Source organism: Kogia breviceps, chromosome 3 (assembly GCF_026419965.1).
Source record: "Kogia breviceps isolate mKogBre1 chromosome 3, mKogBre1 haplotype 1, whole genome shotgun sequence".
NCBI lineage: Eukaryota > Metazoa > Chordata > Mammalia > Artiodactyla > Physeteridae > Kogia > Kogia breviceps.
The window spans coordinates 31,754,941-31,770,090 of NC_081312.1; the positions used below are offsets into that span (position 1 = coordinate 31,754,941).

Sequence of the window (15,150 nt, forward strand, 5' to 3'; positions counted from 1 at the left end):
CCTGGGGCCGCAGATGTCTGTGCCCTGCCTTTTCTATGAGTCATATTTGTGCTCAAGAACCACAAAGAGGACTAACTTAGGGGGAAATGAGCTTTATTTGCTGCTTACGACAATGAACAGCAGATAGGAAAATGTTAGGAATTACCTTTGTTTGATGGCAATATTTCTGATACTGACAGAAGGCAAGGTCTCTGCATTTTTCTATAAACTGTCAGAAATGTGCTCAGTTTCATGCATGTAGGGATATTTCTACTGCCAATAGACTAAAACTTAATAATGTATAGGCTATTAAATTTTAGGCATGTTCTTAATCGGAAGAGTGAGTCTTAGTCTTCTTGGATCCCAAATGTTTTCGAAGGTATATAAATACAGCAGGTAAAAGTAAAAGCAAAACAGACAAACTAAGAGTCACAACTAGTGGCAAGAAAACTCTTCTGGCAGATGCTGGGCCACTGTCAACACTACCTCCATTGCCTCTGTGTAGGCAGTAGGGCGGGGACCACCCATAGCTGCAGTGGCAGTGATGTTTGTTATTGCAGATCCCCTTCATGTTGCAGGTCTCAGGGAAACAGACTTGTAACAGGAGAGACAGATTGACACACTTCTTGTGTATGCAGATATTTCCTGGACCACACATGGTACCATCTTTCACTTCACCAACATCAGATGTATTCATCCCTAAGTGATCGTCGATACTCCAGCAGGTGACACCATTGACGTGAGTGTACTGCAAAGTTGAGTGATCTCTCAGGTGGGGAATGTTTCCCACATTCTCACACTGAACTCTCCCACAAAAGCTATCTGAAGTATGACATTTTAGGTATGTTGTGCCATTTATACCACAGTGGCCAAAACGGTTTCCCTGGGAGTTGATTTCTTTATAACATCTCTGAGATGCACTCTTTGCACCTTCACCAAAAATCTCCCTGCACTGTTCATCATGCTTATTACATCTCTTTTGATAGCAGTAGGCACCATCACTACAGGGAATCCCGTCCTGCACATACACATCTTCTGGGCACTGATGAGATGTCCCATTGCACCACTCTGGAAGGTCACATTCATTGACCTGATGTCTACAGAGTTCCCCTGATGGCATGAACTTGCAGTCCTTGCAACAAAGCCCAAAAGCACAAGCAGCCCCAGGCCTCAGAGTGCAGTTCAACAGACAACAGGGATCTTGTTCACACTGCTTTATAGATCCACAGTCACACTGCTCTTCTCCTTCAATCACACCATTCCCACAGCGCTTCAGCATAAAGACTGCCCCTGGAATTGGAGGATTGTGCAGACATGATCCCTGGTTTAAAGTGGTCTTTGTAAACTCTGCATAACTACAGTTCGTGAATCTCTCTGCTGGCACTCTGATAGCATTCATGATGCAAGCACTTTGCCCACACAAACAGAATTCTTCATCATGTTGCATACCCAGAGTATGACCTAACTCGTGAGCTACAGTGAGGGCAAAAACAGACCAGGGGTCTCCTTTGAAATTATTAACTCCACAGTCAAGAGGAGGACGACATATTCCTGCCACATAGGCTATACCGAGAACACTTATAAATGAACTTTTAATGAAAATATGTGCTGCATCATACTGTAGCTGGGAAAGACTGATTTGTTTCCACTGAGAGAAATTCTCCAGAACCTGTTCTATGCTTATCATTGGGAAAACATTTTCATGATTCCAAATCTCAATCCCAATCAAAATCACATAAGTACCCAACTGCTGATAAATGGAATCCACTATGTTGACAACAACAAATACATTCTCCTGCACCTTTGAGAAATTGCTTTGAGAATAAATGAAGAAATTGTGATCTACCACCACAACCAGCTCCAGAAACCATAAATGGGTCCACCAGTTATAAGTAGAATTTTGTTTCAGAGTTGATTTCTCAGCCTCTTCAAATTCCAACTGTTGGTGTGCTGCTTTATTTGTTAAGCCACATCTCATAGGTGAGAATTCTGCTTCATTAGTGTTTATCTTATAAACCAAGTGTTCAAATGTAGTAGAGTGCCTGATGGGCTGGATTTCATAAGTAAGGTCATTTATCTGCAGCATTCCTTGAAAGCCCCCAGCACAAGTACTGAGGGAAACCAGGGACTCGGGGACCCCCTCCACATAACCATGAAAATAGCAGTCATTAGGAACAAAAGGATGATCCTGGTGAAGGGCGTGCTGTTCCGTGTAGGTGAATACTGGGAGGGGTCTGGAGACCAAAATCTTCTTAACCCTCATGTGGACAACATGACTTCGGCCCCCAAACTGCAGGCTGTAGGAGAGCCAGCCTGGAGTATTTGCACCTCTGCCCCTGTTGGTAACCTTCAAGGGGATCACCACATCTGGGGAGCTGAGGCTTTGTGAGAGCCTAGCCTGGGAGAGGCCAGAAGGGAACAGAGACACCTCAAGCCAGAGCAATACAACAACTCTCATGGACACCCTGGCCTCACCAATCACCATTATGAAGCAGCCATTATGGAGCCATCTGTTCAGAGAAAAACAATGTGAGGCACTGCTGATCTGGCTTCTCCCTCTGAGCTGACCTTTAAGGATCTGTGTCCTGCCAGAGTTACATCATCAGAGCTGCAGTGCTGAAAGTGAAAATAAAAAGAAGGATGAGGATGGTGGTGGGATTGGGTAAGAAAAGTAGGAGAGAAAGAATTGGAATGAGGAAATACTGATTAATGAATCAAGAAAAAGCTTTGGATTTGCTTTCAATAAATGGGGGGTGTGAAGTTACAGGGGGCATAGATAAGACAATGTTGCCCATATTGATAGTTGATAGTTGTTGGAGTTGGATGATAGGTACTCGGGTTTTCATTATACAATTATCTCAATACAAATAGGTGATATAAAAATCTCCACAATAAAAAGTTAAAGCAAAACTAAAGAAACTTCAGAGTACAGTGACTCTATATCTTAATTTGTTCAAGACTATATTGGTTTATGCCTGTTGTCCTTGCAAAACTATTGACACCTTCCCCTGTGAAAACTGGAGAGGTCAGAAACAATTACAACAATTCTTATGTCAATTTGCATCAGACTTATGATTTACTTTAGACTTTCTTTATCAAGTTATCTACTTGTCTCCTTGCTATATTCTCGTTCATTCATAACTCTATAGGACTGCAAGGTCATTGAGTGCAGGGTTTATGATTTTAACTCATTTTAGTATCCCCTGTAAGACCTAGTGTACTTCTCTCTACAGTGAAAAATAGAAAAGGGAGGAGGGGTGGTGAAGTACTTGGGTTGTAGTTGAATGCCACTTAAAATGTATTCATATTTGAATATAATTTTTATAAGAGAAAAAAATCATAAAAACTGACATCTTCTAAAGGAATGAGGAGGACAAGGTTGTTCTCCCCAGGTACCTATAGGAGAATACCAAAGACAAGAGGAGATGACTTATGAAGGGATAATGAGAATTCATGAAATTTAAAGGCTTGAGAAAAGGAACTCTCTCTTCTTGGGGGCAAAGGCATCATCAGAGTGCCTGGTATTTTAGGATTGCTAGGGAAAATTCGCAATATCTGCTCAAATACATATACCAACAGTTTTTAAAAGTGAAGTATTTCTGTACCTGGTATACAGTCTGACTGGCAACATTCATTAATTTGTTTCCTAATTCATTAAGCAATAATTTATATGTCTGGAGCATACAAAGTATAGGACATTGTGCTAGATACTAGGGAAATAAAAGTATAGAGCATTAAACAAATTATCAACTGAGTGAAGAAAGATGTGGCAGGAGCAAGAATAAGCTTTAGAGGGATCTATAACATTGTATCCAATATTTACATATTATATGCCCTCTTCTTTGGCTGAGGAGAGTGTCCATAGACAACATCATAGTCTCAGCTAAGTGACCAAAAAAGGCTAAAAAGCAATGAGCCTATGGAAAAACAGACAAATCATCAGATTATTATAATAGTATCTGAACCAGATTAATCTGAGGCTAATAAAGGTAATGATTCAGGGACCCTTATTGTATAGAACTCCAAAAAACACCTGCGAGTGCTTAGTAATGCAGTTTATGAGAGTCATCAATATAAAAGTGTTCAAAATTAGTTACTACACAAGAAAATTTGAAGTGCCCTGAAATATTACAGCTCATATGTTAAAGACTTGATGTTTCCTGAAATTCAATAATTTATGTAATTTTTTATTGTATTACCAATAACAAGATGTAAAGCTGAATTACCAATAACAAGATGTAAAGCTGAAAGCAATACTTCATTCTTTTTATGTTTGAGTAATATTCATATATATATAATCCTTTTAAGCCGACTGTCTGTTGATGGGCCCTTGGGTTGTTACCATGTCTTGCATATTGTAAATACTGCTTCTACGAACATTGGGGTGCATGTATATTTTCGAATTGGTGTTCACGTCTTTTCTGGATATAGGAGTGGGATTGTAGGATCACATGGTAGTTCTATTTTTAGTTTTTTAAGGAACCTCCATACTCTTTTACATAGTGACTACACCTAGTTACATTCCCACCAACGGCGTAGGAGTGTTCCCTTTTCTTCACACCTTCTCCAGCATTTTTTATTTGCAGCCATTCTGACAGGTGTGAGGTGATATCTCATTGTGGTTTTGATTTACATTTCTCTAATAATTAGCGATGTTGAGCATCTTTTCATGTGCCTGTTGGCCATCCATATGTCTTCTTTGGAAAAATGCCTATTTGGGTCTTCTGCCCATTTTTTGATTGGGTTGTATGAAATGTTTATATATTTTGGATATTAACCTCTTTCTGTTTACATCATTTGCAAATATTTCCTCCCATTCAGTTGGTTGTCTTCTCATTTTGTTGATGGTTTCCTCTGCTGTGCAAAAGCTTTTAAGTTCAATTAGGTCCCATTTGTTTACTTTCACTTTTTTTCCCTTGCCTGATGAGACAGATCAAAAAAAAAATTGCTGTGACTTATGTCAAAGAGTGTTCTGCCTGTTTTCTTCTACAGGTTTTATGGTTTCAGGTGTTATAGTTAGGTCTTTTTAAAAATAGAATTATAATTGATTCACAATATTATATTTGTTTCAATATTTGTGCAGGTGTACAGCATAGTGATTCAGTATTTTGAAGATTATACTCCTTTATAGGTTATTACAAGGTAGTTGCTATAATTTCCTGTGCTATACAATCTATCCTTGCTTCTTATCTATTTCATACATAGTAGTTTGTATCTGTTAATACCTGTAATTTGTTCTTCCCTCTTCCTCTCCCCTTTGTTAACCACTATTTTTTTTTTCTATATCTGTGAGTCTGTTTCTGTTTGGCATATACATTCATTTGTACTATTTTTTAGATTCCACATATAGGTAATATCATACAGTATGTCTTTCTCTGTCTTATTTCATTAAGCAGAATATTCTCTAGATCCCTGTCACAATTTCATTAACACAATTTCATTTCAATGTCAAAATTTCATTCTTTTTCATGGCTGAGTAATATTTCATTCTATGTATATACCACATCTTCTTTATCCATTAGTCCGTGTTTGGGCACTTGGGTGACTATTTTAAATAGTGCTGTTATGAACATTGGATTGCAAGTATCTTTTTGAGTTATTGTTTTTATTCATTCTGAATATATACCCAGGAGTGGAATTGCTGGATTATATGGTAGTTCTATTTTTAGTTTCTTAAGGAACCTCCATACTGTTTTCCATAGTGGCTGAACCAATTTAGATTCCCACCAACAGTGTAGGAAGGTTCCATCTTCTCTGCACCCTTTCCAGCATTTTTTATTTGTGGTCTTTTTTTTTTTTTTTTTTTTTTTTTTGCGGTACACGGGCCTCTCACTCTTGTGGCCTCCCCCATTGCGGAGCACAGGCTCCGGATGCACAGGCTCAGTGGTCACGGCTCATGGCCCTAGCCTCTCCGTGGCATGTGGGATCTTCCCGGACTGGGGCATGAACCCGTGTCCCCTGCATTGGCAGTCAGACTCTCAACCACTGCGCCACCAGGGAAGCCCTGTGGTCTTTTTGATGATAGCCATTTTGAGAGGTATGAGGTGATAGCTCATTCTTGTTTTGATTTGTATTTCCCTGATGATTAGCAATGTTGAGCAACTTTTCATGTGCCTGTTAGCCATCTGTATGTCTTCTTTGGAAGAATGTCTATTCAGATCCTCTGCCCATTTGTTTGTTTTCTTGATAATGAATTGTAAGAACTGTTTATATATTTTGGATATTAACCCCTTATCAATCACAGCATTTGCAAATATTTTCACCCATTCAGGTTTTTTTAGTGGTTTTATGTTTTCCTTTGCTGTGCAAAAGCTGTTAAGTTTAATTAGGTCCCATTTGTTTCTTTTTGCTTTTTTTTTTTTTTTTTTTTTGCCTTAGGAGATGAATCCAAAAATATATTGCTACGACTTATGTCAAAGAGTGTTCTGCCAATGTTCTTTTATAGGATTTTTATGGTTTCAGGTCTTACATTTAGATCTTCAAACTATTTTGAGTTTGTTTTTATATATATGGTGTGAGTAAATGTTCTAATCTCATTCTTTTACATGTAGCTGTCCAATATTCCTAGCACCACTTGTTGAAGAGACTGTCTTAAACCATTGTATATTCTTGCCTCCTTTGTCATAGATAAATTAATAATAGGTTTGTGAATTTATTTGGGGATCTCTATTCTGTTCCACTGACCTCTATGTCTGTTTTTGTGCCAGTACCATGATGTTTTGATTAATGTAGCTTTGTAGTATAGTCTGAAGTCAGGGAGCCTGATTCCTCCAGATCCATTTTCTTTCTCAGGATTGATTTGGCTATTCTGGGTCTTTTGTGCTTCCATACAAATTTAAAATTTTTTGTTCTAGTTCTGTGAAAAATATTATGGGTATTTGGATAGGGATTACATTAAATCTGTAGATTGCTTTGGGGAGTATGACCATTTTAACCATATCAATTTGTCCAATCTAAGAGCACAGGATGTTTTTCCATCTCTTTGAATTATCTTTAGTTTTCTTTATCATTGTTTTCTAGTTTCCAGAGTATAGATCTCTCACCTCCTTGGTTAAGTTTATTCCTAAGTATTTTATTCTTTTTTCGATGGGATATAAAATGAGATGATTTTTTACTTTATATTTCTGATATTTCATTGCTAGTGCATGGAAACAACAGATTTCTGTATATTAACATTGTAACCTGCCACCTTGCTGAATTCACTTATTAGTTGCAAGAGTTTTTTGGTGGAAACTTTCAAGTTTTCTGTATAATGTATCATGTCATCTGGAAATAATGACAGTTTTAGCTCTTCCCCTCCAATTTGGTTATCTTTTATTTGTTTGTTTGCTGTGGTTAGGACTTCCAATACTGTGTTAAGTGACAAGAGTGGGCATTCTTGTCTTGAATCTAGTGGGAAGGCTTTCAGCTTTCCACCATTGAGTATGATGTTGGCTGTGGGTTTGCTGTAAATGGCCTTTATTATGTTGAGATATATTCCCAATATACCAACTTTGGTGGGAGTTTTGATCATGAATGGATGTTGAATTTTGTCAAACGGTTTTTCAGAATCTATTGAAATGATCATGTGATTTTTGAATCCCTCCTTTTGTTAATGTCATGTGTCACATCAATTTGAGAATGTTAAATCATCTTTGTGACCCTGGAACAAAACCATCTTGATCATGGTGTATGATCCTTTTTATATATTGTTGGATTCAGTTTACTAATATTTTGTTGAGGATTTTTGCATCTATATACATCAATGAAATTAGCATGTAATTTTTATTTTTTGTAGTGTTTTTGTTTTTGGTATCAGCGTAATGGAAGTCTTGTAGATTGAATTTGGGAGTCTTTCCTCTTCTTCAACTTTTGGGAATAGTTTGAGAAAGATAGGTATTAGTTCCTCTTTGTTTGCTGGAATTCCTCTGTGTGGATATGGTCCTGGACTTTAGTTTGCTAGACACATTTAATTACAAAATCAGCTTCACTTCTAAGTATTTGTTCAAATTATCTGTTTCTTTTTGATTCAGTCTTGGCAAGTTGTATGTTTCTAGAAATTTGTCCATATCGTCTAGGTTGTTCAATTTGTTGGCATATAACTGTTCATAGTACTCAGTTATGTTTTTTTGTATCTCTGTGGTACTGTTTGTTATATTTCTTCTTTCTTTTCTTATTTTGTTTATTTGGGTCTCTGTTTTTTTTTCTTAATGAGCCTGGCAAAAGGCTTATCAATTTCCTTTTCTTTTCAAAAAGCCAGTTCTTGGTTTTATTGATCTTTTCCATTGTTTTGTTTGTTTGTTTGTGTGTTTTGGTCTCTATTTCATTTATTTCCTCTCTGATCTTTATTATTTCCTTCCTTGTGCTGACTTTGGCCTTCGTTTTTTCTTCTCTTCTAATTCCTTTAGATGGTAGATTAGGTTGCTTATTTGAGATTTTTCTTGTTTCTTGAGGTAACCTGGTATCACTATAAACTTGCCTTTTCAAAATGCTTTTGCTACATTCCATAGGTTTTTGATAGTTGTGGTTTTATTTTCATTTGTCTTGAGGTGTTTTCTGAATCTATTTCATTTATTCATTGACACATTGTAATTTTAGCAGCATGTTTTTTAGTTTTTATGTGTTTGTGTTTTTCACATTTTTCTTTCTGTAATTGATTTTTAGCTTCATACCATTGTGGTTGGAAAAAGTGCTCGATATAATTTCTATCCTCTTAAATTTGTCCTGACTTGTTTTTGGCCTGGTATGTGATCTGTCCTAAAGAATGTTCTATGTGCACTTGAAAAGAATGTGTATTCTTCTGGTTTTCAAATTAATGTCTTCTTGATATCTATCAAGTCCAGATGATCTATTGTGTCATTTAAGACCACTGTTTACATATTGATATTCTGTCTGGATGATCTGTCCCTTGATGTAAGTGGATTGTTTAACTCCTCTACTGTTATTGTATTACTGTCATTTTCTCCATTTACATCTGTTAGTATTTGCTTTATGTATTTAGGTACTCCTGTATTGAGTGAATATATGTTAATGGGTGTGATATCTCTTGTATTGATCCTTTTATCATAATATAATGCCCTTCTTTGTCTTTTTTATAGCCTAGTTTTATAGTCTATTTCATCTGATATAGTTATTTCTATCCTCACTTTCTTGTCATAACTATTTGCATGAAATATGTTTTCCATCCCCTCACTTTAGATTTGTGTGTGTCTTTAGCCCTGGTGCATATCTCTTGTAGGCAGCATATTGAAGGGTCTTCTTTTCTATTTTTTATCCAATCAGCCACCCTATGTCTTTTGATAGGAGCATTTAGTCCATTGATATTTAAAGTAACTGTTGATAGATATGTACTAATTGCCATCTTATTACTTGTTTTCCAGTTGTTTTAGTCGTTCTTCTGTTTGTTTCTTCTTCTTTTTGTTTCCACTATTGTGGTTTTATCATTTTCTTTAATAGTATGCTTGGGTTCCTTTCTTTTTTATATTGCGTATCTATTGTAGGTTTCTGTTTTGTGGTTCCATGTGGTTCATATGTGTTGACCCATAATTGTATCTACTTCTTTTAAAGTGATAGTCATTCAAGTTCAAAAGCATTATAAAAGACTTACATTTTTTACTCCCTTTCCTCACATTTTGGGTTTTCCAAATCATATTTTACATCTTCATGCTTAACCCTTAACTATTTTATTATAGTTATTGTTGCTTTTATAATTTTTTTCTTTTAATCTACATACTAGCTTATTTAAGCAATCTTTAAGCCTTGATATGTATCTGCCTTTCCTAGAGTGATTTCCCCTTTCCTGTAGATTCTTACTGCTATTTCCATTTAGAGAAGACCCTTCAGCATTCATTTTAGGGTAAGTTTACTATTGATGAATTTATTAAGTTTTTACCTGTCTGAAAAGTTCTTCATCTCTCCTTCTATTCTAAACAATAATCTTGCTGGATAGAGTATACTAGTTTGCAGGTGTTTCTCTTTCAGTAGTTTGAATATATCATGCCACTACCTTCTGGCCCACAAAGTTTCTGTAGAGTAATTATCTGATAGCCTCCTGTGGGTTCCCTTGTAACTGACTCTTTGTTTTTCTCTGCTGCCTTTGGAATCATCTCTTACTTTTGCCATTTTAATGATGATATGCCTTGGTGTGGGTCTGTTTGGGTTCATCTTGTTTGTGCTGGATATCTGTTTTATTCTTTAGGTTTGGGAAGATTTCAGCTTTTATTAGTGAAATACATTCTTGATTCCCTTCTCTCTCTTCTTCTTCTTCTGGAACCCTTATAATGCGAATGTTGGCACACTTAACGTTATCTCAAAGATGTCATACATTGCTTTTATTTTTCCATTTGTCTTTCTGTTTGCTGTTCTGATTGGGTGAGTACCATTATTCTATCTTCCAGATCACTTATGTATTCTTATTTTTCACTTAATCTGCTATTCATTTATTTCAGATATTGAATTATCTATTTTTTAATTTTAAGAGTTTATTTGAGAAAATATCAGTTTGAATCAAGGAACATTCCATTAATATTTTTTATTATTATACAATTTAAAAGTTTACTTTTCATTTAAAGTTATTACAAAATATTGGCTATATTCCCTGGGTTGTACAGTACATCCTTGAACCTATCTTACACTGAATAGTTTGTACCTCACACATCCCCATCCCTATGCTTCCCTTCTATCCATGCTACACTGGTAATTACTAGTTTGTACTCTATATCTGTTAGTCTGCTTCTCATATGTAATATTAACTAGTTTGTTGTGGTTTTAGATTCCATATATAAATGATATCATACAGTATACATCTTTCTCTATCTGACTTATTTCACTTAGCATAAAGCCCTTGAAGTCCATGCATGTTGCTGCAAATGGCAAAATTTCATTATTTTTTTATGGCTGAGTAATATTACATTGTATGTATATACCACATCTTCTTTATCCATTCATCTGTTGATGGACACGTAGGTTGTTTCCATGTCTTGGCAATTGTAAATAATGCTGCTATGAACAATGGGGCGCATGTATCTTTTTGAATTAGTGTTTGTGGTTGTTTTTTTTTTTTTTTGGATATACACCAAGGAGTGGAATTCCTGGGTCATATGGTTATTCTATTTTTAATTTTTTGAGAAACTTCATTCTGTTTTCACAGTGGTTGCACCAACATACATTCCTACCAACAGTGTATGAGTGTTCCCTTTTTTCCACATGCTCACCAACATTAGTTATTTGTCTTCTTTTTGATGATACCCATTCTGACTAGTATGAGGTGATATCATTTTATAATAGAGTATAGTTGATTTACATTGTTGTGTTAGTTACAGGTGTACAGCAAAGTGATTCATTTATACATATACATATATCAATTCTTTTTCAAATTCTTTTCCCATATAGGTTATTACAGAATATTGAGTAGAGTTCCCTGTGCTATACAGTAGGTCCCTGTTGATTATGTGTTGTATATATAATAGTGTGTATGTATTATATGTATAATAGTGTGTATTAATATGTTAATCCCAAACTCCTAATTTATCGTCCTCCTGGTTTCCTCTTTGGTAATCATAAATTTTTTGCAAAGTCTGTGAGTCTGTTTCTGTTTTGTAGATAAGTTCATTTGTATCCATTTTTTTAGATTCTACATATAAGTGATATCAGATGATATTTGTCTTTGCCTGACTTCATTTAGTATGATAAAGTCTAAGTCCATCCATGTTGCTGCAAATGGCATTATTTCATTCACTATTATGGCTAATATTCCATTGTATATATGTGCAACATCTTCTTTATCCATTCCTCTGTTGGTGGACATTTAGGTTGCTTCCATGTCTTGGCTATTATAAATAGTGCTGCAATGAACATTGGGGTGCATGTATGTTTTTGAAATATGGTTTTCTCCAGATATATGCCCAGGAGTGGGATTGCTGTATCATATGGTAGTTTTATTTTTAGTTTTTAAAGGAACCTCCATAGTGTTCTCCATAATGGTTTTACCAATTTACATTGCCACCAGCAGTGTAGGAGGGTTCCCTTTTCTCCACACCCTCTCCAAAATTTATTGTTTGTTGTTTTTTTTGATGATGGCCATTCTGACTGGTGTGAAGTGATACCCCACTGTAGTTTTGATTTGCATTTCTCTAGCAATTAGTGATGTTGAGCATCTGTTCATGTGGCTGTTGGTCATCTATATGTTTTCTTTGGAGAAATGTCTATTTAGGTCTTCCACCCATTTTTGATTGGGTTGTTAGTTTTTTTTGATATTGAGTTGCATGAGCTGTTTGTATATTTTGGAGATTAACCTTGTTGGTTGCTATGTTTGCAAATATTTTCTTCCATTCTGAGGATTGTCTTTTTATTTTGTTTATGTTTTCCTTTGCTGTGCAAAAGGTTTGAAGGTCAGTTAGGTGCCATTTGTTCATTTTTGGTTTTATTTTCATTACTCTAGGAGGTGGATTCAAAAAGATATTGCTGTGATTTATGTCAAAGAGTATTCTGCTTATGTTTTCCTCAAACAGTTTTGTAATATCCGGCCTTACCTTTAGGTCTTTAATCCGTTTTGACTTTATTTTTGTGTATGGTGTTAGAGAATGTTCTAGTTTCATTCTTTTACATGTAGCTGTCTAGTTTTCCCAGCACCACTTATTGAACAGACTGTCTTTTCACCTATATATATTCTTTTTTCAAAAATTTTTATTGGAGTATAGTTGATTTACAATGTTGTGTTAGTTTCAGGTGTACAGAAAAGTGAATCAGTTATACATATACATATATCCACTATTTTTTAGATTCTTTTCCCATATAGTTCATTAAAGAGTACGGAGTAGAGTTCCCTGTGCTAGAGAGTAGGTCCCATTTGTCATGTATTTTATATATAGTAGTGTGTATATGTCAATCCCAATTTTCCAATTTATCCCTCCCCCCTTATTCCCTGGTAACCATAAGTTTATTTTCTACATCTGTAACTCTATTTCTGTTTTGTAGATAAGTTCACTTGTACCCATTTTTTTTAGATTCCACATATAAATGATATCATGTGATATTTTTCATTCTCTACTTACTTCACTCAGTATGATAGTCCCTAGGTCCATCCATGTTGCTGCAAATGGCATTATTTCATTCATTTTTATGGCTGAGTAATATTCCATTGTAAATATGTACCACGTCTTCTTTTTCCATTCCTCTGTCGATGGACATTTAGGTTGCTTCCATGTCTTGGCTATTGTAAATAGTGCTTCAATGAACATTTGGGTGCACATACCGTTTCGAATTATGGTTTTCTCTGAATATGTGCCCAGGAGTGGGAATGCTGGATCATATGATAGTTCTATTTTTGGTTTTTTAAGGAACCTCAGTACTGTTCACCATAGCGTCTGTACCAACTTACATTCCCACTAATAGTGTAGGAGGGTTCCTTTTCCTCCACACCCTCTCCAGCATTTATTGTTTGCAGTCTTTTTTGATGATGACCATTCTGACTGGTGTGAGGTGATACCTCATTGTACTTTTGATTTGCATTTCTCTGATAATTAGTGATGTTGAGCATCTTTCCATGTGCTTTTAAAAACTATCTGTATGTCTTCTTTGGTGAAATATTTAGATCTTCCACCCATTTTTTGATTTGTTTGTTTGGGTTTTTTTGATATTGAGCAGCATGAGCTGTTTGTATATTTTGGAGATTAATCCCCTGTTGGTTGCTTCATTTGCAAATATTTTCTCCCATTCTGAGGGCTGTCTTTTCATTTTGTTTATGGTTTCCTTTGCTGTGCAAAAACTTTTAAGGTTAATTAGGTCTCATTTTTTATGTGTGTTTTTATTTTCACTACTCTAGAGGTGGATTGAAAAAGATCTTGCTGTGATTTATATCAAAGAGTGTTCTGCCTATGTTTTCCCTTAAGAGTTTTATAGTATCTGGCCTTACATTTAGTTTTTTCATCCATTTTGCATTTATTTTTGTGTATGGTGTCAAGGAGTGTTCTAATTTCATTTGTTTACATTTAGTCCAGTTTTCCCAGCACCATTTATTGAAGAGACTGTCTTTTCTCCATTGTATATTCTTGCCTCCTTTGTCATAGTTTAGGTGACTATAGGTGTGTGGATTTATCTCTGGGCTTTCTATCCTGTTCCATTGATCTATATTTCTGTTTTTATACCAGTACCATGTTGTTGTTTTTTTAAATATAACTTTAAAAAAATAAATTTAATTAATTATTTATTTATTTTTGGCTGCATTGGGTCTTCGTTACTGTGTGTGAGCTTTCTCTAGTTGTGGCGAGTGGGGGCTACTCTTCATTGAGCTGCACAGGCTTCTCATTTCAGTGGCTTTTCTTGTTGTGGAGCACAAGCTCTGGGCGCGTGGGCTTCGGTAGTTGTGGCATGCAGGTTCAATAGTTGTGGCTCATGGGCTCTAGAGCACAGGCTCAGTAGTTGTGGCCCATAGGCTTAGTTGCTCTATGGCATGTGGGATCTTCCCAGACCAGGGCTTGAACCCGTGTCCCCTGCATTGGCAGGTGGATTCTTAACCACTGTGCCACCAGGGAAGTCCAATGTTGTTTTGATTAATGTAGATTTGTAGTTTAGTTCGAAGACAGGGAGCCTGATTCCTCCAGCTCCTTTTTTCTTTCTCAGGATTGCTTTGGCTATTCGTTGTCTTTGTGTTTCCCTATAAATTTTATATTTTTTTTGTTCTAGTTTTGTATAAAATGCCTTTGGTGATCTAATAGGGATTGCATTGAATCTGTAGATTGCCTTGGGTAGTATAGTCATTTCGACAATATTCATTCTTCCAATCCAAGAACATGGTATATTTTTCCATCTGTTTGTGTCACCTTCAATTTCTTTCATCAGTTTTTTGCCTCCTTAGGTAGATTTATTCCCAGGTATTTTATTCTTTTTGATGAGATGGTAAAATGGGATTGTTTCCTTAATTTCTCTTTCTGCTCTTTCATTCTTAGCATTTAGAAATGCAGGAGGTTTGTTTGTATTAATTTTGTATCCTGAAACTTTACCAAATTCATTGATGAGCTCTAGTAGTTTTCTGGTAACATCTTTAAGATGTTCCATATAGTATCATGTCATCTGCAAACAATGATGGTTTTACTTCTTCCTTCTAATTTGGATTGCTGTTATTTCTTTTTCTTCTTGGATTGCTTTGGCTAGGTCTTCAAATACTATCTTGAATAAAAGTGGTGAGAGTGGACA

General features: G+C 35.8%; 1 protein-coding gene across 1 annotated transcript; it reads right to left on the reverse strand.

The window, feature by feature from the left end:
- Positions 1–307: 307 nt before the first annotated feature.
- On the reverse strand, positions 308–2,479 carry ADAM21 (ADAM metallopeptidase domain 21). Its single transcript, XM_059057509.2, has one exon. It carries the CDS (start codon positions 2,462–2,464, stop codon positions 308–310), a length of 2,157 nt encoding a protein of 718 aa, XP_058913492.1. The 5' UTR covers positions 2,465–2,479.
- Positions 2,480–15,150: the final 12,671 nt, after the last annotated feature.

Bases quoted from the DNA above. Each gene is read 5' to 3' on its own strand.
- ADAM21 (XM_059057509.2), bottom strand. From the start codon at position 2,464: ATGGTGATTGGTGAGGCCAGGGTGTCCATGAGAGTTGTTGTATTGCTC.